General features: G+C 36.8%; 4 protein-coding genes and 1 pseudogene across 4 annotated transcripts; 2 read left to right on the top strand and 3 right to left on the bottom strand.

Annotated features, from left to right (window-relative positions):
• Positions 1-656: 656 nt before the first annotated feature.
• On the bottom strand, positions 657-3,389 carry LOC106453326 (mitogen-activated protein kinase kinase kinase 20). The gene has a single exon (XM_013895586.3). It carries the CDS (start codon positions 1,831-1,833, stop codon positions 823-825), a length of 1,011 nt encoding a protein of 336 aa, XP_013751040.2. The 5' UTR covers positions 1,834-3,389; the 3' UTR covers positions 657-822.
• Positions 3,390-3,595: 206 nt separating this feature from the next.
• On the bottom strand, positions 3,596-4,736 carry LOC106454504 (annotated as a pseudogene).
• A 2,678-nt stretch (positions 4,737-7,414) lies between these two features.
• On the bottom strand, positions 7,415-9,850 carry LOC125585290. The gene is made up of 9 exons (XM_048754073.1): positions 9,539-9,850; positions 9,177-9,444; positions 8,980-9,094; positions 8,787-8,911; positions 8,471-8,552; positions 8,259-8,370; positions 8,012-8,175; positions 7,823-7,943; positions 7,415-7,753 (listed from the first exon to the last, which is right to left on the bottom strand). The coding sequence occupies exons 1-9, from the start codon at positions 9,848-9,850 to the stop codon at positions 7,415-7,417; spliced, it is 1,638 nt and encodes a 545-aa protein (XP_048610030.1).
• A 3,100-nt stretch (positions 9,851-12,950) lies between these two features.
• Positions 12,951-14,584, top strand: LOC125585017 (remorin 4.2-like). Its single transcript, XM_048753314.1, has 2 exons — positions 12,951-13,735; positions 14,264-14,584. The coding sequence occupies exons 1-2, from the start codon at positions 13,124-13,126 to the stop codon at positions 14,462-14,464; spliced, it is 813 nt and encodes a 270-aa protein (XP_048609271.1). The 5' UTR covers positions 12,951-13,123; the 3' UTR covers positions 14,465-14,584.
• Positions 14,585-14,802: 218 nt separating this feature from the next.
• On the top strand, positions 14,803-17,817 carry LOC125585016 (calcium-dependent protein kinase 14). The gene is made up of 8 exons (XM_048753312.1): positions 14,803-15,858; positions 15,950-16,073; positions 16,142-16,285; positions 16,383-16,535; positions 16,625-16,740; positions 16,827-16,994; positions 17,092-17,322; positions 17,405-17,817. The coding sequence occupies exons 1-8, from the start codon at positions 15,355-15,357 to the stop codon at positions 17,561-17,563; spliced, it is 1,599 nt and encodes a 532-aa protein (XP_048609269.1). The 5' UTR covers positions 14,803-15,354; the 3' UTR covers positions 17,564-17,817.
• Positions 17,818-21,544: the final 3,727 nt, after the last annotated feature.

Genomic DNA, 21,544 nt, shown 5'->3' with positions numbered 1-21,544 from the left:
GTAACTACCTAGCTCTTGTCTTATCCCTGTTGTTAGCTATAACCCCTGCGACAACGTTTGATGTTCCAGCCGCCATTGTTTAGCAATATTTTTTGTCAGTAGCTATAAAATTGATTGAGATCAGATTGTCGTTAATTTTTCAACGTGTCACAGACTGGGATACAAATAATATGAAGTTTTTTTTTCTTTGTAACACAATATAATATGAAGTATTAGTATAAAGAAATGAGAGTTGAAAATAGGCGTTAGGAAAGAAAAATGATTGAATGAGTAAGCTACACATAGGCAATGACAGCAACATATGAAGACAATAGGCTCTCTAAACTTCTCTAAACTTGTGTAGATATGCGAAATGTCAATAAAAATATAATTACATACAAATGCGAATTATTTTAGCTTTTGGAAGGTCTAAGCTTTGGTGGGTTAGTGATTATCATTATTGTCTGAAACTGATATGGGTCTTGTTTCTTTTATATGGACCACCATTTATGAATATTCCTATATATGTAACAATTATAATATAGTGAAAGCATCTTTTCAGATGATGGTTTAACGATGTATGTGGGGAACTTCTCTACATTATGTGATTTCTCCGGCCCCTTGTCAATTTTCTTTCTTTTTAAAACAAACGAAATTTTAAGAAAGGAAATATAAACTTTTATACTATTTTTTTTAATATTACAAGCCTCGTGCGTGGAAAATGAGTCTGGTATACACAAGTTCATGTCAACTTTTGTTGATATAAAATATACACTGGTTACTGATAAGCTTATAATGTCAGCCGAAACAAAGTGATTCCTTTGGTGATTTTACCCATAAGCTTTATAACGGGCCTTTTCTTAAACGGGCCTTTTGTTTCGGCCCATGTGTTGTAATATCTTCAAACCTCGACGGAGGTTTTCTGATTCTCAACCCTACCCTCCTCCTCACTCCACCGGCGGCTTCATCAGTCACCTTCCTCTCTCCGTTCAAAAACGGATGCAACAACAACTCCGAAGCGCTTCCTCTCTCTCCATGTTCCCTTGCGAAACACTTCTCCATAAACAACCGTGCGTCACAAGGAACACTCTCTGTAATCTCCGGTGCGTTTCCACCCAATAAACGAGACTTTATATCATCAACACAAACCCCTAACCATGGATGCTTACCGTTATACATCTCCAAAACCACGCAACCCAACGACCACAAATCTAGGGTTTTCTCAACGGTGGTACCGTCACGTACCGACTCTGGAGACATGTATAGAGGCGTTCCGACAAAAGGAGAACTAGCTTCCCAACAAACTGACTCATCTCCTGCCTTAACCGTCAATCCAAAATCCGAAATCTTTAACTCGTACGAGCAATACCATGTTTCTTGATCGTAACGTGGGAAGAGAAGGAGATTCGCCAGTTTAAGATCGCAATGAACATAACCGTGATCATGAACCGAAGCCAACCCTTGTAGAATCATCCGAGTGAAGTCTTTGATAACCGGATCCGATAATCTTCGGTTTACGCGGATGTAGTCTGTTAGGTTACCACCAGCTGCGTACTCTATGGCCATCTTGTAGACTTTCTTTCCGTTGGAATCGGTTTCTTGAATCAGAGAGTTACCAAAAGATTGCACGACTCCTTGACATCCTCTGAGTTCGGTGAGGACACGAAACTCTCTCTCGATGGAGTTGTAATCTTCGGAGTCTGAGGTCTTGACGGCGTTGTGGAACGTTGTGCCGTCGTCTTTTGTGTAGCTGAAGAGATCGACGGAGCCGTACGTACCCTTTCCTAGAGACTTGATGAATTTCGTATCGGGTTTGGGCTGATCGATCTTTGGTTTCTTTCTGTAACGTCGCATGTTTTCGTGATCGAGTCGCTCTGATTAATGTTGATGGTTTTCGTTCTTTGTGTATCTTGTTAATATTTATAAACCCTCTAGAGAGTCGAGTTACGTAGAGACTAGCAAGAAAGGAAAAAGAAACCCTAGTATTATATATTGAAAAAAGGAAATATGGAGTCACCTTCTAGAAGCACCTCTCGATCTTGCTTTCAGACGCCTATAGAGGTGTTCGATAATGAAGAGAAAACTTATGAGAAATCATAATGTAAGATATGCAATCTCCTGAGCCTCTCTACCTCTCTTCTCTCTTTCCTCTTTTAGTTTCCAAAAAAAAAAACTCTTTCCTTTTTTGCTTTATCTTGTTTGATGCTATATATATGTGTTGCAAACTTGCAATGTGTGCATGCTTTGATTGTTGACGTAGTACTCATGTTAAATTTGCTTTCTTATAGAACTTGAATACTCGGCATTTTGAAAATTGATAAGGAAGAATATTGGAAATTGCTATCCAATTTGATAGAAAAATCTCCCAAACTAGAGACTCCGGTATCAATTATACCTTTTATCCGAGAATTTGCATTCCATCTGTAACTCTTTTTTGTTGTTTTTATTCCAGGGCTTCTGCTGCATAAGCAATTTGTGGGATTAAAATTGGGGAAAATGTGGTGAAGTTGTTAGAGATACAACTTTGGGGATAAAGGAAGCTGTAGAGATTGAACCAAGTGACGTGCGAGTTTGTTGAGGATAATGAAAGTGAAAGTTAGTTTTGAGATAGCTAACAAGTTGAAACTTACAAATGACATTCTTTCTCTAGCTTCCTAGACGTTCATCCAACTTCCACTTTGTGTCTCCTTATTGTGTGTCTAATACCATATGGGACACGAACAAAGAGTAAGTGTCTCTCTTCCCATGAGCTGGATTAGCAAAAGAAAAGTTGTAGTAGATATCAGCATTTGATACAAATTAAAAGGCCTATCATAGGAGACAAATTTAGTTTAAGATGCCTCTGAACTAAATTCCCTCATATACATACATGCATCAACCAACGTTGCATTAGAATCTTCTTGACCAGCTTAGACCATTTCATTGTGCTGTGAAAAAGTCTAATCTCTCTACCTTAACAAATAACATTTTTAAAGGATGATTTTCATTGTGTGGATGCTGGTCATAAGGTTGTTATAATTCTTTCTCATAGGTCAGCAAAAGGCATGTTGGTATTTAGTGGCAAGGATAGTTAATAATCTTAAGGAAAGGTTAATTAGACTGATGTTCACAAGGTTTTTATAATATTTTCTAGACCGCATTTGAAGAGACACACAAGGTGTTGTGACCTTGTCTTTGCAAATGGTAGCTTCAGAGTTTTTTTTTTTGGTTTCTAAATTTGTTGTTTATTCTTGGAGACTTGACTCTGTCTCTATAATGTTGCGCTTTAGGACACAAGGTGGTAATCTCTAGGAGGATATGATTAAGATTACTGTGCCAAATGCGGTTGCTGCTTTTCGTATTGTAGACAAATTGCTCAACTTTCTCATGTATAATTTACTTTCATTTACTCTGTTTCTGTGGTCAATGGACAAAGCTGCTAAGCTCACTAGAGGATATTTTCTCATATAGGGATGTACCCTTGTTGATTCTCTTAGCCAGAACCAACCTAAACAATCAAATAGTAAAAAATATCAATAATTTTGTTAACTAAGCTTAAGCTTTTATGAGCATTGATAGCTAAGCAAAAAGCAAGCCGCACCATTACGAGGTGAGAAGCGCCAAATAAGTCTCATCCAAAGTGAACATCCTTTTATCAGTATGTATAGGATACAAATCTTCTCATCTGATTCACCAAATGACGAAGAGCTTAATAACAAAAAGGTTTAAACTGTTTCTTTGACTAAACAAGGAACACTTTTCAATCTCTCAATCCTTTTAAGCTCTTTAGCCACATCAGTCATGTTTGGAACATCTCCTTGACGACCAATGCATCTCAACGAGAGCTCAAGAAACGCTTTGATTTGAAGCCTCTCTTGCTCTATGTCTCTACCCTCAACAACCAACATATTCTTATCTACAACCTTATCAAATCTCCTATCCTTGACCAATCTAGACAAACATTCTGGATCTTCCACCAAATGATCTTCCCTTTTCCAAAACATCGGTTGCGGTATTCTTCCAGTTAAAAGAACAAACATAAACGCTCCAAAGCTATACACATCAGTCTTCTCAGTGACCAAACCTTTTGACGCATAGTTAGGTTCAAGAAACCCATATGTCCCTTCCAATACATCTTCTTGAACATATGTTTCGCCTTCAGGAATGAAAACACAGTTGCAAAACTCACCTAACTTTGCTGTTCCATTCTCATTCAAGAAAATCTGACAAGGCTGTATATCTTTATGGATTAGAGTTCTTGAAAACGCTGTGTGAAGGTAAGATAAAGCGTTTGCTATCTCCTTTGCTATAATGATTCTCATACTCCATGTTAATGATGGATCAATAGGACATCTAGCTCCTCTTAAGCTACGAGTTATTACTTCTGCGTACTCACAAACTAGAACCGGGTAAGAAAATTCTAGGCAGCATCCTAACAGTTTCAGGAAGTTTTTGTGGCCACTAACCATTGATGAAACCGCTAAGTCGCGGTATATCTTTTCAGAGAAAATTGATCCTCCATAAGCCCATTTCTTGTTAAGCACGACTCGATCATCAAGCATGCCTTTGTAATGACGGAATCTATCGATGCGGACATGATTATTGCGGCTGAAGTTGTTGGTGGCTTATAGGATCTGATCAGCTGAGAAACTTTTTATAGGGTTTGCTTTAGCATCATCACTAGTCGCAATTAGCTCTTCAAGTAGTAACGAACCATTCTTCATAAACATTCTCTGACGCTCGTTGACTTCTTGTTTTTTCTTTCTCCACCAGACCATCTTAAAAGAAACGTTTTCGAACTACAGAGCAAACAAATCGTCGAGAAGAGTTTGATATTGGATTTGAAACGAGATGAGCAAAGATTCAAGAAGCGATTTGGTTGGTCAAACTCAGGAACATCATATAATTTGGTCCTGGAGACTTGTGTGTTGTAGGGGAACAAGCACACCCACACGGTGGTCCTAACGTAAGGGGATGGTCCACACTCCAGATTATGAGATTGACGACGCGTGTATCAAATGAACAATATTTAGGTTCACCCCTGTGGTAAATGATTAAATTCAGACCTAAACTCTAAAACCATAAATCCTAAATCTGAAACGCTAAACCATAAATCCTAATCCTAAAATCTAAACGCTAAACCCTAAACCCAAAACTCTAAACCATAAACCCTAAAATCTAAACCCTAAACTCAAATCCTAAACTCTAAACCCAAAATTTCAATCCTAAATCCTAAACTCTGAATCCTAAACCCAAAATCCAAACCTCTAAACCGTAAACTCATCTGCTAGTTAATAAGATTAATGTTACGGTTTAGAGGTTTGGGTTTAGGGTTTATGATTTAGGGTTTGGGTTTAAGATTTAAAGTTTTGGGTTTAGGATTTAGTATTTAGGATTTGTGATTTAGGCTTTGGGTTTAAGATTTAAAGTTTTGGGTTTAGGGTTTAGAATTTAGGGTTTAGATTTTAGGGTTTAGAGTTTAGGGTTTATAGTTTAGGGTTTAGAGTTTAGGGTTTAGGGTTTAGGGTTTAGATTTTAGGATTTAGGGTTTATTGCGTAGAGTTTGGGTTTAGGGTTTAAGATTTAAAGTTTAGATTTTTGAGGATTGGAGTTTATGGTTTAGTGTTTTAGATTTAGGATTTATGGTTTTAGAGTTTAGGTTTTTAGAATTTAGAATTTTGCAGATGGCGCTAATTAATGTCGGTGTTGTTTTTTTTTTCAAGCTATTTGATTTTTTATTTTTATTGCTTTTTAAACTATTCTTACATGGCATTTTGGTTGGTTATGAAGAATGTGGTAAATTTAACCATTCACCGTAGGATGAACCTAAGTATTGTTCGTATCAAATCCCTCTGATGAAGTGGTCGTTGGAAGGGCTTAAAGAGTTCCTAAAAAAAAATGAAAATATTCTTATTTTGTTTTGTAAAGAAAAATTATAAATACTAGAGGGTCTTCCGGGCTACGCCCGGATTTTTTCCTATAATATGATTAAATTGAATTAAACTTGGTATTCTGATGTTTTGGATTCAGATATTGTTATATTTTTGGCAAATGGTTATATGTGCCGTTATATTTTCGGGTGCTGATATTCTCATCTGAGGCTTTGAATAATTTATATCTTTATGAAATAGTTGAAATAATTTAATGGTATTATGATCACCAGTATTAATTCACTACATTGTTTTCATTAGTTAAATATATATATAATTTTATTAATTTCATTTAAAAATCCCTATTTAATTCAGTAATATTAGGACTTTTAAGTAATATTTTCCTTTATTAGGTAATACAGATATTTAGGTTTCTAATTTAAAAATATATTTGCTGTAGATAAAAAATATTTGATTATAATGTATATAAATAATTATTATATTGTTAGAGTAATAGTTTTTTAATTTAATTATACATTACCTGGTAATATTATACATTACATATAATCTAATTGGGTTATTATAGTTAGTTAGAATTTTCTAGAAAATTATTACCTTATTAGTTTTAAATTTTTTATATAAATCTGAAATTGGGTTTTAAAAAATTGTGTTTAGTATTGAAACCTTGTGATAATATAAACTAATTTTCTGTCTAACATATTAGTTATGATTGTTTGTGAAGGAAAAGATGGAATGTTGGGTGCGCTTATACATAAATAGAAGCATAATACATAAATTGGTGGGACATGAACAGCATGAACAGCATGAACAGCATGAGTATGAAGAGGTTGAGATTTTATTTCTTCTCTCTATGGCTTGGGTCCGTCTTGATGGAGCTTGACATGTTACTCGCCCTTTGTAGTGCTTGATGTATTTGATTGAGCGGTCGAAGTAAAAACTTGTTGCTAGAGAGGAAGCTAGTTCCAGTTTTCCTGCAGTAGTGAGTATTTAGATTATTTGTATGAACAATGGACTAAATATAAATCAATTACCTTTGCATTGTTTTGGAATGATGCTTGTGAAGATAGCAACTTGAGTGTTTATAGTTTTGTTTCTACATATGTTCGAATGAGCCATTGTTCGGTGGGCCTCTTAATTTAATTGTGTTGAGATGAAGTTATATGTAATATTCACAATTTGGGATAGTAATCTGTGAATATTTTTCTATTATTCCGATTTCAAAACATAGGTATCAAAATTATAGCATTGGATGTAATTTCAAAGACGTGAGCATTGGATGTGATCATACATATACGTTGTTCAGTAATAATCACAAAATCAGATCCTAGTGACTTCCTTATTTTAAAGTCTGAATATATGCGTAGTAGTAAGGGAAAATAAAACTAACCATAATAGAATGAGTAAATTGCTTATAAAGATATAAAACCATAAAACGGGAAGTGTATTCAAAGAAACATAGAAAGCACGCAATGAACAAAAGTCTGAAGATAGAAATGGTAAACATAAAAACAGAACTTAAACTGCAGCAAAATCAATCATGGCATAAGAGGATTCTTAAAGCTGTATTAGCCACTCTTGGGACGTTTGGCTTCATCTGATTCCATACCAGCAGAGGCTTTTCTAACCCTCTCACCCACAGTACCATCAAGACCTCTGATAGGACTGGATTCCTCACGTACAGACTTCAAGACATCATCAGATGTTGATGGAACAGAGTGTTCTTCCAAGAGAGCTACATGATGCGGAGCCTCTGGTGGAAATACCTTCGTGACAGTAATGATTTGGGTCTTTCCTGACAAATTATGATCGGAGACTTTCACAATGAATTTATGTGTCTGCCCTATTGTATCGAGTAGAGCCTGCGGTACCGGCACGCACTGATCAGCCTCTACGCCCTCATTACACTAACGTTCAAGAAAAATATATGTAAGTTCAACTAACTTGGAGCTATGTATAGGCAGGTTAAAAATTACCTCAAAGTATCTGGCAACTAATTCTGATGCATGCTTCCCAGTCAACTCTCTGCCGGCGTCACCAAGGATCACGAAAACTGCCTGTTCACTCTTATCATAAACATTAATCCTCGTGAGGTGTCTGCAATGAGAGGCGATTAGATATTAGTGGTGGAAAAAATTAGATGAAACTGTGTATAAGACACTCACTGAGCAACGCCTGTAACAACACTTTTGTCACATTTCTTGTTGTTACAAATCAGTGAGGTAGGCTCTTTGACTGCTTTACTGTTACACCCACCGCAAGAAATATAATACCAAGCGGAACCACGAACGACATCGTCTATAGTTGTTGTGCATTCAAACCACGCAACCTCCCATTTTGAAAATAAAATAAACTATATTAATACACAATGAAGCATAACACAATGAGTGTGAAACAGAACAACTATTGTACCTTAGCAGTTTCCAGTTTGATGTAGGAGAAAAGTTCCGCTAGAGTTGCTGTCTCAGGCTTAGTAACAACCTCTGCATTAATTTTGTTAGCAATATCTGAGTTGGAACTCAACCTGAGAAAACGGGGAAACCAAAAAATATCAGTGCTGAGTTTGCATGAGATACCAAAATAGTAGTTCAATGAAAAATCTAACTGAATACCAAAATGCATACCAGCCAAGATAATCCCTGCTAGGCTGGACATTGGCATCCATAAACACTCGAGATGATGACATCGAAGTGAGAGCAAGGGTTCCTGTTCACAACACATTAATTAATTACTACCATACAACACGTGAACGATGCCACAATAGGATTCAAATCGTGCACGAGTTATACCACGGTCTTAAATAACAGTAAAGATGTCTCAATAAAATTCAGTTTGAATTATCACACCTACGTTCTATATGAGTACACAAACAATTACGACGAATGATGAGAGACAATATAGTTTTAGTGACTTAATCCGGTAGTTTAGTGAAATGCTTACCTCCAAGATGTTTAGGGTTTACTGTTGTGACCAAAAGAACGCTTGGAGTGCCTCTATACGACTTGAATTTCTCGCAGAAGTCAGATGCGGCATGGTCCCATAGATAGAGTTTCATCACTGGCCCGCTGCACAAGGATAAATCATGTGTTAGACATAACACACAAAAACGCGTCTAATATTTGAACAAACTCACCCATGTGTCTGAACATGAACACATAGATGTCGCTTCTCTGCTATGTCAACTTCGTCGAGGACCATACATTCAGTGATAGCATGCTCATTCACCAGCTTCATGTGGCCAACATAGTCTGAGATTGAACAATTCAAAGGAACAATGTTATTTGGGTGAAAAAACCAAATGATTCAAGTATAAAGATCAACAGTGCTTACCGTAAAGATCAATTTTGCGGTCACAGTTGGCCTGAAACTCCTTGTAGCTGTAGAACCTGAACCTATCTTCGTGAAATGCAACCGGAGGGTTATCAATAACCGATAACTTAGAATTCCAAGCGAATGTGATGGTGGCGCTATGATCCGTAACCCGATACTGAGCTTTGTTTCTGGAGCCGAAAAAATTGCTTAGCTTATAAACAGAACCAGAAGCCAGCTCATATGTCCCAACCCGACCCGCTGGTACAAAACCTTGAATAACAGTCCCCTATAGATCATTTGAGATACTCGATTAATAGAAATCTAACAATATTAGAGCAATATTAAAAAGGGGATCAGTAGTAAATGAATCGCAAACGAACCTCTTCATCTATGAGGAGCATCTCCTGTCCAATGAGCGTTTTCGAGTTTGAATTTCGAGCCTCCCAAAAATGTATCAGTCGAAACCTCAAGTCGGCTTCGTGTGGGCCGAGTGAAACATCTCTAAAGAGCATCACTTGATCGCCACGCGCGGAGGAGAGAGCAGACGAAACAGGAGACTTCCCGTTAGGTTTCATCACGATGGCGGAGGAACCGGTAGACTTCCGGCTTGCCCTTGGAGTCGCGGAGGAGGCGACGGTCTTCTTGTTGGTCTTGAGATCGCCGGAGATTGATGAGTTTCCTTTAGGCTCCATCAGGACTTTTGTATGAGAGAGGAATATCAATTTTAATCGAGGAAAAGAGGAGAGATTTATAAATAGACAAATGGAGAGTAAGATGAAAAGAATCCATTGAATGGGAGCAATCAAGGTGAAAGTATGCGTTGAAACGGTTCCGGTGAGAAAAGAAAGGGAAGATCTGGAAGACGAAAGGTGAGCAAAGAACGGCATGTTCATCGACGACAGAAGAGAGAATTGTGTCGACAGAGATAGGGGAAGAAGCCCTAATCGGAAAATAAAAGAATGCAAAATAAAAAACCCAAAACGAAATGCAAAATAAGAAAGACGAAGCCCAAATCGTGTAATGAACGGATAACATGTCTCATTGCTTGAATACTACTGGTCGAATTTCCAATCCTATGTGGCATACGTAAAAAGGCTAAATATTGTCCTTTTAATAGAGTTAGATACCACTAATTGAATAACAAATTGGGCTTGAAAGAAATATTTGAGAGTTTTTCTAGTGAAAAGTAGTAAGTCTTTATTTAATCATTTTTATTTGTTAATTATTATTTGTAACTAAGACATAGTAGTAAAATTTATCAATAATGATGATTGACGGGATTGTAAAATTGTGTCGCCAATTCGTAGAGAAAATGCCCTTTCTTTGTGGCTAATTTGTGTGTTGATTGCCAAGGGAAAGTGATTGAATTGTTTTTTATTATGTGTAAAATGTAAGGACTAGTGTTGCCTAATAAATGACTTAAAAAAATAGTCAATCAAGTTATGGTTTTTAAGTAGGATATGAGGAAAATATATGGACAAGACGAAACAGAAAAATAACAAAGGAGTAGAAGAACACATTTATTTATTTTTATTAATCAGCATTACATAAAATTTGTCTGATCATAATCAAATTATTAGCTCTTCCGTCTTATTCACTTTGCCTGTCTAAACAATACGTTCAAAATCGGACATAGTAGAGAAATCAACTTTTTTTTGTATAAACTTAATTTAGTTCAAGTAGTAGGTGAAGAGAGACACAAGGGAAGCCCCAACCAAAGAGCCAAGAGCCGGTACGACTACTGAGGCTCCGCTTGCGGCGGGTCCTGGTGCCGGAGCTCCAACTTCTGTTGCCATGACGGCGGTCATGGAAGCAGCAGTGAAAAGAACTCCGCAGGCAATCTTCTTCATCTCCATTTTTAGTTGAGACCTGAAAGGTTTTTTTTTACTTCTTTTTTTGGTAGTTTTGTTACTTTTTTATTGTTTCTTGCAGGTCTGAAGAAAACTAGATGATGTTCACGGGGATTTATACGGGAAATAAGTAAGTTATTTTTAGAGAAGTCATCTTTAGGTAACGATTTATAACTAAATATTAGGAAATTAACATCAATAAAGTAAATTAAGGAAACTCACCGTTGAATTTTTATTTCATTGTGTGGCTTTGAGTCATTTTAGCATTATCATCCGTGTGTTACCTGGTTAAATGTATATTCTAAGTTAACTTATTTACCAACTTTTTAAGTTTTTAAACTTTCAATTTTTGAAAGACACTAAATAGAAATGATATAGCGTACTTTTAACCAAAATTAGAAGATTGGTCTACAGTTATAGGCTTATATGATATCTACATTTTTAAAAATGTATATGTCGTAATAGAAGAGGTCTCAGGTGTGGGCATTCACTGCATTGGTGTTGGGTATTGTTGTGATGAATTGATTCTAAATAGTTTCATCGATGTTGATATTCATAGGACTGTGAAACTCTGATACCTTAACTCAAATAGATCATGCAACCATTTCGTCATTTAAAATTTTATATACGTAAAAGTACTTGATCAGTGTGATTTCATTCGAGACCGCTATAAACACATGGTCCATTTTCCCCTCGATATCCGATGCTATAATTTATCATAGACAGGTTAAAATAATTTTGCAGGTTGTTCATTCAAAAATTTTTTTTGGCAGTTTGTTTGTTTGTATTAAATCATAAACATTCGAACCATAAAGAAAAGTTGGATGGCAGGAAAAGAATAAGAAAGTCTTGGGCCAAATCCAAAAAAAATAGTTTGGGGCTGCATCTGGTCTATGTCTCAACATCTGGAACCCAATAACTTTACACAAGAAAGTTAATAGTCCACATATGCTTTCAGGAGAGTACGATTCTAGAAACGTTCAAGGCTTTCACAATCGGGAAAAGAAATATCATGTACACTTCACATTTGTAACATATAAGAATGCTCAGTGTGCTTTGTGCAACGTTTTAAACACCAAAATTTACATCCAACTTTTGAGGTTTAGAAACGTAACCGTTGTAACTAGAACGTTCAAACCATACAACATAAACCCTGGTGTAGTCTAAAACTGTTACTGGTTGAAACTTAAACCCTCCCTGCGCCGGAAAACACGAAACATATATAAAACTAAGTGATATAGGTATTCTTTTCTTTTTTTTCTTCTGATCAATGTTGTTGATATAGGTATTCATTAGTTAAAAGCTGTTGATACAACGTCACTAAATATAATGAAAAGCATAGCAGATTGATATAAGAAATTGAAAATCCACCACACTATCAGAAAAAGACGAATTTAAACCGAAGTGACATCTAGTACGTGGCAATGCTATAGTGGCATCTTCAAACCATTTAGATTCATATGTGATGCTGACATATGCAGCATTGTCTGGCGGGAACATTCAACTAATTAGACATGGCCACGTTGAAAACATCGTTTTGTAGTTGAGACGTATATTATCATGTCTCTCGTGGTGGGGTTCAAACTTGCCGACACTCGAACCATTTAGTTTTCGTCCGGATTCGGTTTCCTAATTTATAATAAATCAAACCTGGTTTACTAATTTTAGTTTGATTTCCTTCAAGCATTTCGAATTAATTCGTTTGGTTTTTCTGGTTTATTTTCCAACTTTTATTCCTAATAAAGCCTCATAGTATCATGATAAACAATGTGAACAAAGATAAGTTATAAATTTATTATTGTCTTTTTCTTACAACTCATGATAAACAAGCACGTCTTCGAAGGTTAAATGCAGTCGTTATCTATTGGACCAACGTTGTTTTCATGAAGAGGTCCTTTTTGTCATATTTTTAAATTAATAACCTTCTTGAAAATTCGACATTTAAGTATGCTTCTTTGTCTTGTAGTGTTATTTTCTCCTCTAATCTAATTAAGAAAAAACGAAGCTAAAACCTTTGACATTACCGAAGAGTATCTAAGCCCAAATAGATCAAACTACTTTGATACAGATCAGACCATGATTATCTTCTTTTTTGCCTAGTTCCTAAAACCCTAGATGATGTTAACTCTCTACGGTCAAGAAAGCTCGCCGGACCGTACCAGCCGGGATGAGACGCCGGAGGCTGTCGTGAGAGACATCCACGCGCTTGCTCCAGCGTCTACTACGGTGTTGCCACCACCTCCTGCCTTGCGAGGCTATTTTTCTCCAACTAGGTCAACGACGACTTCCATAAGCGAAGGCGCTTCTTCTGGTGAAAACTTCACAACCATAAGCAGAGAGTTCAACGCTCTAGTCATCGCCGGCTCATCCATGGGAAACAACAACGAACCAACGGCTCGTGACGTCACGCAAGGTGAGGAGTTGATGAGGAGTATCCATGAGGAGAGGGAAGAAGAGGAGATGAACCCATTGGCAATAGTACCGGAGCAGTATCCGGATTCGAGTTTGGATCAGGGAAGTGGAAATGAGTCGGGTCAGGTTCAGGGTCGAGGTGGGATGACGTCAGTACAAAGGGTGAAGAGGGAAGAGGTGGAAGCTAAGATAACGGCATGGCAAACGGCAAAACTGGCTAAGATTAATAACAGGTTTAAGAGAGAAGACGCCGTTATTAACGGTCGGGTTAACGAGCAAGTCCATCAGGCCAATTCTTGGATGAAGAAAATCGAGGTGAAATTTAAATTATATTGTAATTAAAATTGTCCATCCTAGCTACGATGATTAGAAATACAAACACCATATATGGTTAATATAGAGCATTCACGACTGATATAGACTGACGATGTATTATAGTTAGCAATATAAAAGTTGTGATTGAAAAATCTTTGGAGTCAGTCCAAATGGACAGTAAACCATTTAATTTCTGTTTCTGAAATGCAAAAAAAAAAAAAACAACAATGAATGAGTTGTAGATAGGTTGAGTTAGGTGAAGTGGGGACATAATTTTTATATAATTATTTTTTTTGCTAAATAAATTAATTTGGCATGAGATGCTTTGAAATTTGATAATTCAAGTGTTACCTGTTAATGTTCGTTTCTTGCATGTTTGCAATGTTTTTATATTATCTATTCATCTTATAAAAATCATACTACTACGTACGTGAAAACCTCTAGTATGTTCTAATAACTTATAGGTATTATGTAAACTATAGAAAATGTGGCCTAAAGCAAATTATAACTTGGTTTTGATGCATGCAGAGGAAGCTAGAGGAGAGAAAGGCCAAGGCGTTGGAGAAAACACAGAACCAAGTGGCGAGAGCGCAGAGAAAAGCGGAGGAGAGGAGAGCAACAGCGGAAGCGAAGAGAGGAACGGAGGTTGCAAAAGTTGTAGAAGTTGCTAATCTCATGAGAGCCGTTGGTCGGTCTCCTTCCAAACGTTCTTGCTTCTCCTTCTCCTAGTTCTTTTCTTGATCAATCATAAACTTATATTTTTTTTTTGCTAAAAACAGGATTTTACTTCCAATTATTATGTACACATAGATAAAAGATAGTACGTAGAAATACTGATTTGTGAGTATCTACCAGTTTTTAGCCACAGAATTAATCAGATAGAATAAGTACATAACTAAACAAGTATTCTATTTTATGGAAGATAGATAGGGTAACAATAGTGATAGACCCCGTCCACTAAATGTACAAAACCTAACGTATATGATATTTTGGTGACATGGTTGAAGAGAGAGATAATCTATTGGTAGGAAGTTGAATGTTCTCAATAACATTTATTCCAACTTTTATCATATGAGATTTTTTTTTATAGAAAAATAGCACCAAAAATCACTTTGATTAGATAAGGTATTTATAACACATAGCACCAGATTGTACATGACACATGTTAATTATGGACAAGAAGAAAATTGAAACATGACATTTCCTTTCATATACCAAAAATAAAAGAAAAAAATAATGTAAATGATTGAAGTAAAAATTTGTTTTCTTCTTGGATATGAAAAACAAGAAAATGATCGTGATCCTATAATCGTTCTTTTATTTAGGGGTTATTTTCAGATTTGCTTGGACATTACGGAAGAAGAGACCTAAAAATAAATGATTACAGAAAGACATATCTAAAGGGGAAAAAAAAAACAGAAATCAAGATAACAAGAAATACAGAGAGACTTCGGGAAGGAAGGACTTTTGTTTTTCCTTGTTCTGTTTTAAAACCTTCCTTCCATATCTCTCTGTATTTGATGAGAAAGAAGAACAGTTTCATGTGTATGGCTTTACGTTCATTTGATTAGGGTTCTTGTTTCCTCCTTTCACGTTTTCAAGAACATTATAATTGTACAATGGGGAATTGCTGTGGAACGGCTGGATCATTGATTGTAAATGAAAAGCTAAAGAAAGGTTTAAAACTTGCAAATCCTTTCTCAATCGACTACGGCCACCGCCACGACGGCGAGAAGCTTGTCGTCCTCAAGGAGCCAACGGGTCGAGAGATCAAGCTGAGATACAAACTAGGTCGGGAGCTAGGTCGAGGAGAGTTCGGTGTAACGTATCTATGCACAGACAACGAGACCGGGGACGTTTTCGCGTGCAAATCCATCTTAAAGAAGAAGCTGAGAACGGCTGTGGATATAGATGACGTTAGGAGGGAAGCTGAGATCATGAGGATTATGCCTGAGCATCCGAACATCGTCACGTTGAAAGAGACTTATGAGGATGATAAAGCTGTGCATTTGGTTATGGAGCTTTGTGAAGGCGGTGAGCTTTTCGATAGGATTGTGGCTAGAGGGCATTACACGGAGAGAGCTGCAGCTTCGGTTGTTAAGACAATCATGGAAGTTGTTCAGGTTCGTTAGGTTTTTGACGGCATTGACATTGCTTGAGAGGCACGTCTTTTTTTTGTTTCTCATGATGTGTGTGTTTACATGTGGGTTTCAGATGTGCCATAAGCATGGTGTAATGCATAGAGACTTAAAGCCTGAGAATTTCTTGTTTGCAAACAAAAAGGAAACTGCATCTTTGAAGGCCATTGATTTTGGTCTCTCTGTTTTTTTTAAACCAGGTAATGCTTTTATCTAGTATGCTTGGCCAAGAAGAAATGTTTAACCTACAAGTGCTTTATCTTTGCAGGCGAGAGGTTTAATGAAATCGTTGGGAGTCCTTACTACATGGCTCCTGAGGTACTAAAGCAGAGTTATGGACCAGAGATTGACATTTGGAGCGCAGGAGTAATCCTTTACATATTGCTATGTGGTGTTCCACCTTTTTGGGCAGGTTTAGCTTTGTCACCCAACTTGTTTTGTGTCTGTGTTTTTTTTGTAGAATCATACAATGTTGTTGATAGAGTCTTTCCTATCTTGTTTGTTTCTAGAAACTGACCATGGAGTCGCCAAAGCTATTCTTCGGTCTGTGATTGACTTCAGAAGAGACCCCTGGCCTAAAGTCTCTGCCAATGCAAAAGATCTGATCAAGAAGATGCTTCATCCTGACCCAAAGCGTCGTCTTACAGCTCAACAAGTGCTTGGTATCATCTTGCTTGCAGAATGAAATTGTTTTTAGTATGCATATTGAATCAAGGTTAAGTAAGAGACTCCAACAATCTTTGGTTTGCAGAACATCCATGGTTACAAGATGGTAAGAATGCTCCAAATGTTTCATTAGGTGAAACCGTAAGAGCAAGACTTAAGCAATTCACAGTAATGAACAAGCTCAAGAAAAGAGCACTCAGGGTATGTACTAATAATCTATTTTCTTGAACATTTTTGTAACTTTTGAAAGAGCTTAAGATAGTTATGTTGTGGTTGAATTACTTTAGGTTATAGCTGAGCATTTATCGGTTGAAGAAGCATCAGGCATCAAAGAAAGATTTCAAGTAATGGACACTAGCAATAGAGGAAAGATTACCATCGATGAGCTAAGAATCGGGTTGCGTAAACTAGGGATTGTTGTTCCTCAAGATGACATTCAAATCTTGATGGACGCGGTAAGCTATTAAGCAATTACTTGACCTACAAGCTATTAAGCCATTACTTGACCAATAAGCTATTAAGCAATGAACTAGCGTTTTTGTTGTTATACAGGGAGATGTTGACAAAGATGGATACTTAGACGTTAATGAGTTCGTAGCCATATCTGTACACATCAGAAAGATGGGCAATGACGAGCACTTAAAGACAGCCTTTACGTTCTTTGACCAAAACAGGAGTGGTTATATCGAAATAGAGGAGTTACGAGAGGCCCTGGCAAATGAATTTGACACAGCTAGTGAAGAAGTTGTCGAAGCCATTATCCTTGATGTTGATACCAATAAGGTTAGAAACAAGTTTTGTAGTGTAAAAAAACCTAAAAGACTAGATGTTTGAATGTTTTTGAACCGGAACTTAACTTGTGCAGGACGGAAGAATAAGTTATGAAGAGTTTGCGACGATGATGAAAACAGGAACGGATTGGAGAAAAGCTTCGAAGCAGTTCTCGAGGGATCGGTTTAAGAATCTTAGTATCAAACTGAAGGAAGAGGGATCCTTAAATTCTAATAATCACGATGCAGAGTAGAGCTTGGAATCCCCAACACAAATACTCAATTATTCTCAATCTCAAAAGATTGAACTGAATCTGATTCCGAAGGAAGAAAATATTTGTCCGTTCTTTGGTTTTTGTTTTTCACTTTCTCACAACGTGTTAGTTTTTGACGGGTATCAATTCTTGGGTTCACCCCCTAAGGTGAACCTTTAGGTTGAACCAATAGAAAATTGTCATTTTAAATCTAGTATCTTTTAATTAAGGAAACCAAATAACTTGGCAAATTATATTATTTTTTCAAAATAAAATTTAAAAATAAATAAAAATAATATATAAAAAACGAATTCAAATAAAAAAAAATGTTTTCAACAAAACACTAAACCCTAAACTCTAATACTAAACCCTAAACTCAAATCCTAAACCCTAAATCCTTGGGTAAACCCTAAATCCTTGGGTAAACCCTTAAACCCTTGGAAAAACACTAAACATGTTGTCAACAAAACACTAAACTGTAATCCTAAACCCTAAATCCTTGGGAAAACCTTAAACCTTTGGGTAAACCCTAAACCCTTGGGTAAACCCTAAACCCTTAGGTAAACCCTAAATCCTTGGAAAAACACTAAACATTTGGATAAATTCTAAATTATAAATCTTAAACACTAAACTCTATATTTTAAAAATAAATATTTTTTTTAAATAATATTTTTTTAGAACTATTGTTATTTTTATTTATTTAATTTTTTATTTTTTATTTTAAAAGCATAATATAATTTGGCAAGTTATTTTGTTTCCTTAATTAAAAGATACTAGATCTAAATGACAACTTTCTATTGGTTCACCTAGGGGGTGAACCCAAGAAAAAGTATTTTTATATTGTTGAAAGATCGATGGGTCAAGAGAAACCCGTATGTATAGATAAATTAAAATTGTATGTGAGGACAAAATGTACCATGCGACAATTAAAACTTACCATAATTATTCAATATTCAACGTCTCTTGATTAGCTTACTTTTTATTTTTGTAAATGAATGATTAGCTTACATTCATCCATATATAACAGTTACATCTAAATTATATCTTATGGAAAAGAAGACGAGTGAGACCGGTAACTTTTGTGGCCATTCCAAAATTATATCCATAATTTTTGAAATCTCTTAAGCATGAACTCTAACATAAGATGTCCAAAAAATAATAATAAGCATGTTGAATCCTATACATTACATAATTTTCTTCAAAGGATGAACAAGAAAATTTATAGCAACGACCAGGAAAGTTTCCCAGAAGTCATGCTTTCGTCCGATTTACACATGCCTTCTGAATTATGATATATCTCTATGATGTAAATACGTTTTCAATCTATATCTCTATGATGTAAATACGTCGTCTATTAGATGTCTATGTTGTATATCTTGTAGAGTTAAGGAAGGAGATGCAAACAATGCTGGTACGACGAAAAAACAAGGGTTTTTAACTAGCCGTTTTTCTCTCTTTCTTTCTCCACCGGCACCGATCTCGGCGTCGGCTCCCACCGCCGGAAATGGCAAAGAAAAAGAAAACCAAACACATCCCTCCTGGTGATAACCCCAATGGTTTCACCGATCTTACTTCTTCCTCACATTCTTAGCCAATGCCTTTGGCAGATTGACGGTTAGATGATGTTTGTGGCCAAGTGGTCCCCAGGTACGAATCAAGAGAAGCTTGAGCTTTCAGCTATCCCCATTTGGCTCGACTTCTTTGATGTCCCTCTGCAGTTTTTCAACAGTGACGTGCTTAAAGAGATTGCAGGTCTTGTTGGAAAGCCTCTCTACCTGCATCCTTCAACAGAAAACTTAACCAATCTCGAAGTGGCGAAAGTTTATACTGTCATTGATCCCCGCAAGCCTTTCCCTGAGGCTGTAAACGCAAGGTTCGAATCTGGTAATGTTAGAAGAATCAGAGTGTCTAGTCCCTGGATCCCTGCAGTTTGTGGACACTTCTTGAAGGTCGGTCACACCATCTCTCGCTGCTTTCTTGCTCCCAAAATCTGCAATACTTGCCGGTCGACTAAGCACAAGACAGAAGATTTCCCGCGCTCTAACAATGGTCTCCCAAAGGATAAGGCCCCAAGGAATATGGCCCCAAAAGATAAGATTCCAAAAGATAAGGAGCCGAAAGATAAGGCTCCTATACAAAGCCAGCTTCCTCTGGTTCTACAAGACTACAGTTATCACTTGGCTAAAAGGAACCAAACACTTGTTTTCTTATGTGAAGAGAGTATGAGTACTCAAATGCTATCATGAAACTGTTTCCTTATATATCCTCTGCGGAAATGGTCTATCAAGCTCGAGTTCCATCATTATCTTAGCTTCATTTTGGGATCCAACTACACGTGTTAGTTAACATATGTTCACCTAGATTTGATGGAATCCATTTGGTTCCAATGATTGTGTAGAAAATACAAGCATGGTCTCGCTATCAAACACACATGCACATAGATACAAAGTATACAAAAAGTATGATATGTACATCTATACTTGTGGATATACACATATAAATTGAATTGATTAAAATATACATATTGTTGGAGTTAGCTTGAACTTGAAGAAACCTTAAGCAACACGTTATTTGATTTCTAGTTGGATTATGATTTGTTTAGATAATGATCATGATATGATTTGTGTTTATCAACTAGGATTAGGTTTTTGGTTGCTATATAAATATAGCCTTTGTCATTAAATAAAACCGTGAGAGTTGATTGTGATTTTGAAAACAAAAGCTTGAGGTATTTTCCTAAAGCTATTGATTGATTGAATAAGAGAAGAGCTTCTTATTAACCTTGCGATTCTATATTTGGTATCAGAGCCAAAGACAAACGAATTACAAGAATTGCAACCATGGCGGACATCAAAGAAGAGATCGTCAAGAACAAAGACACCGGCCCTCCCTCTATCAAGTTCCTGATGCTAACCTCACTACACCGTCTGGTCCATGTGAATGAAGATAGCACTTAAAGTTTGTGAGGTGTGGGAGACAATTGATCTTGGATCAAAGGATGAGAAGAAAAATAATATGGCTATAGCATTCTTATTTCAATCCATACCCGAAGCTTTAATTCTACAAGTTGGCGACATCGATACATCAAAAGGGGTGTGAGATGCGATAAGAGCACGCCATGTTGGAGCTGAGAGAGTCAAAGAAGCTAGGTTGCAAACCCTAATGGCGAAATTTGATAGACTCAAGATGAAAGATGATGATACAATCGAACTCTTTGCTGGAAAACTCTCGGAAATCTCATCAAAGTCGGCATCATTGGGCGAGACAATTGAAGAACCTAAACTTGTGAAGAAGTTTCTAAAGAGCTTGCCTAGAAAGAAATATATTCATATGGTTGCCTCTCTTGAGCAAGTTCTTGATCTTAACGAAACGAGCTTTGAGGATATAGTTGGTAGGTTGAAGGCATATGAAGAACAGATCGCCAAAGAGGAAGAAGATCACAACGATGATCAAGAAAAGCTAATGTATGGTGATGCGAGTCAAAAACATTATGCAGGGAGTTACAATGCTGGACGAGGCCGTGGCCGAGGTGGTCGCTCTAACTGGAGAGGAAGAGGCCATGGCCGTAATGGATCATTGTTTCATAATCAAAGAGAAGTGTACAAACAGTGACATAGTGGAGATATATCTCACATCACATGCTTTAGCTGTGATAAACAAGGTCATTGTGCGACTGACTGTTCGGATAAAAAAATTAAACTCCAAGAGACGGTTGAGAAGAAAGACGATGACACTCAAGACGCTGATGAGTTGATGGTACACGAGATAGTTTATCTCAAAGAAAGGAAAGTGAACCCTACTATCTTTGAGGCTAACCATGATATAGAAAAGGTTTGGTACCTTGATAGTGGAGCCTCAAATCACATGTGTGGAGACCGTCGGTTCTTCTGTAAGCTCGACGAAAGTGTGACGGGTAAAGTGAGGTTTGGTGACGACTCGCGAATTGACATAAAAGGAAAAGGATCTATCTGGTTTGTGTTT

This window comes from Brassica napus, chromosome C4 (assembly GCF_020379485.1).
Source record: "Brassica napus cultivar Da-Ae chromosome C4, Da-Ae, whole genome shotgun sequence".
NCBI classification, from domain to species: Eukaryota; Viridiplantae; Streptophyta; class Magnoliopsida; order Brassicales; family Brassicaceae; genus Brassica; species Brassica napus.
Note: the sequence above shows the minus strand (reverse complement) of the source record. Positions and strands in the feature narration are given on the sequence as shown.

What these genes read in the sequence shown, in the direction of transcription:
- LOC106453326 (XM_013895586.3), bottom strand. Translation starts at nt 1,833, where the DNA reads ATGCGACGTTACAGAAAGAAACCAAAGATCGATCAGCCCAAACCCGAT.
- LOC125585290 (XM_048754073.1), bottom strand. Translation starts at nt 9,850, where the DNA reads ATGGAGCCTAAAGGAAACTCATCAATCTCCGGCGATCTCAAGACCAAC. An exon ending in CCGCAAAATTGATCTTTACG is followed by an intron (nt 9,095 to 9,176) that starts GTAAGCACTGTT and finishes GTTCAATCTCAG; the next exon opens with ACTATGTTGGCCACATGAAG. An exon ending in TCAAACTGGAAACTGCTAAG is followed by an intron (nt 8,176 to 8,258) that starts GTACAATAGTTG and finishes TCAAAATGGGAG; the next exon opens with GTTGCGTGGTTTGAATGCAC.
- LOC125585017 (XM_048753314.1), top strand. Translation starts at nt 13,124, where the DNA reads ATGATGTTAACTCTCTACGGTCAAGAAAGCTCGCCGGACCGTACCAGC. An exon ending in CTTGGATGAAGAAAATCGAG is followed by an intron (nt 13,736 to 14,263) that starts GTGAAATTTAAA and finishes TGATGCATGCAG; the next exon opens with AGGAAGCTAGAGGAGAGAAA.
- LOC125585016 (XM_048753312.1), top strand. Translation starts at nt 15,355, where the DNA reads ATGGGGAATTGCTGTGGAACGGCTGGATCATTGATTGTAAATGAAAAG. An exon ending in CTCTGTTTTTTTTAAACCAG is followed by an intron (nt 16,074 to 16,141) that starts GTAATGCTTTTA and finishes TTATCTTTGCAG; the next exon opens with GCGAGAGGTTTAATGAAATC. An exon ending in TGTTCCACCTTTTTGGGCAG is followed by an intron (nt 16,286 to 16,382) that starts GTTTAGCTTTGT and finishes GTTTGTTTCTAG; the next exon opens with AAACTGACCATGGAGTCGCC.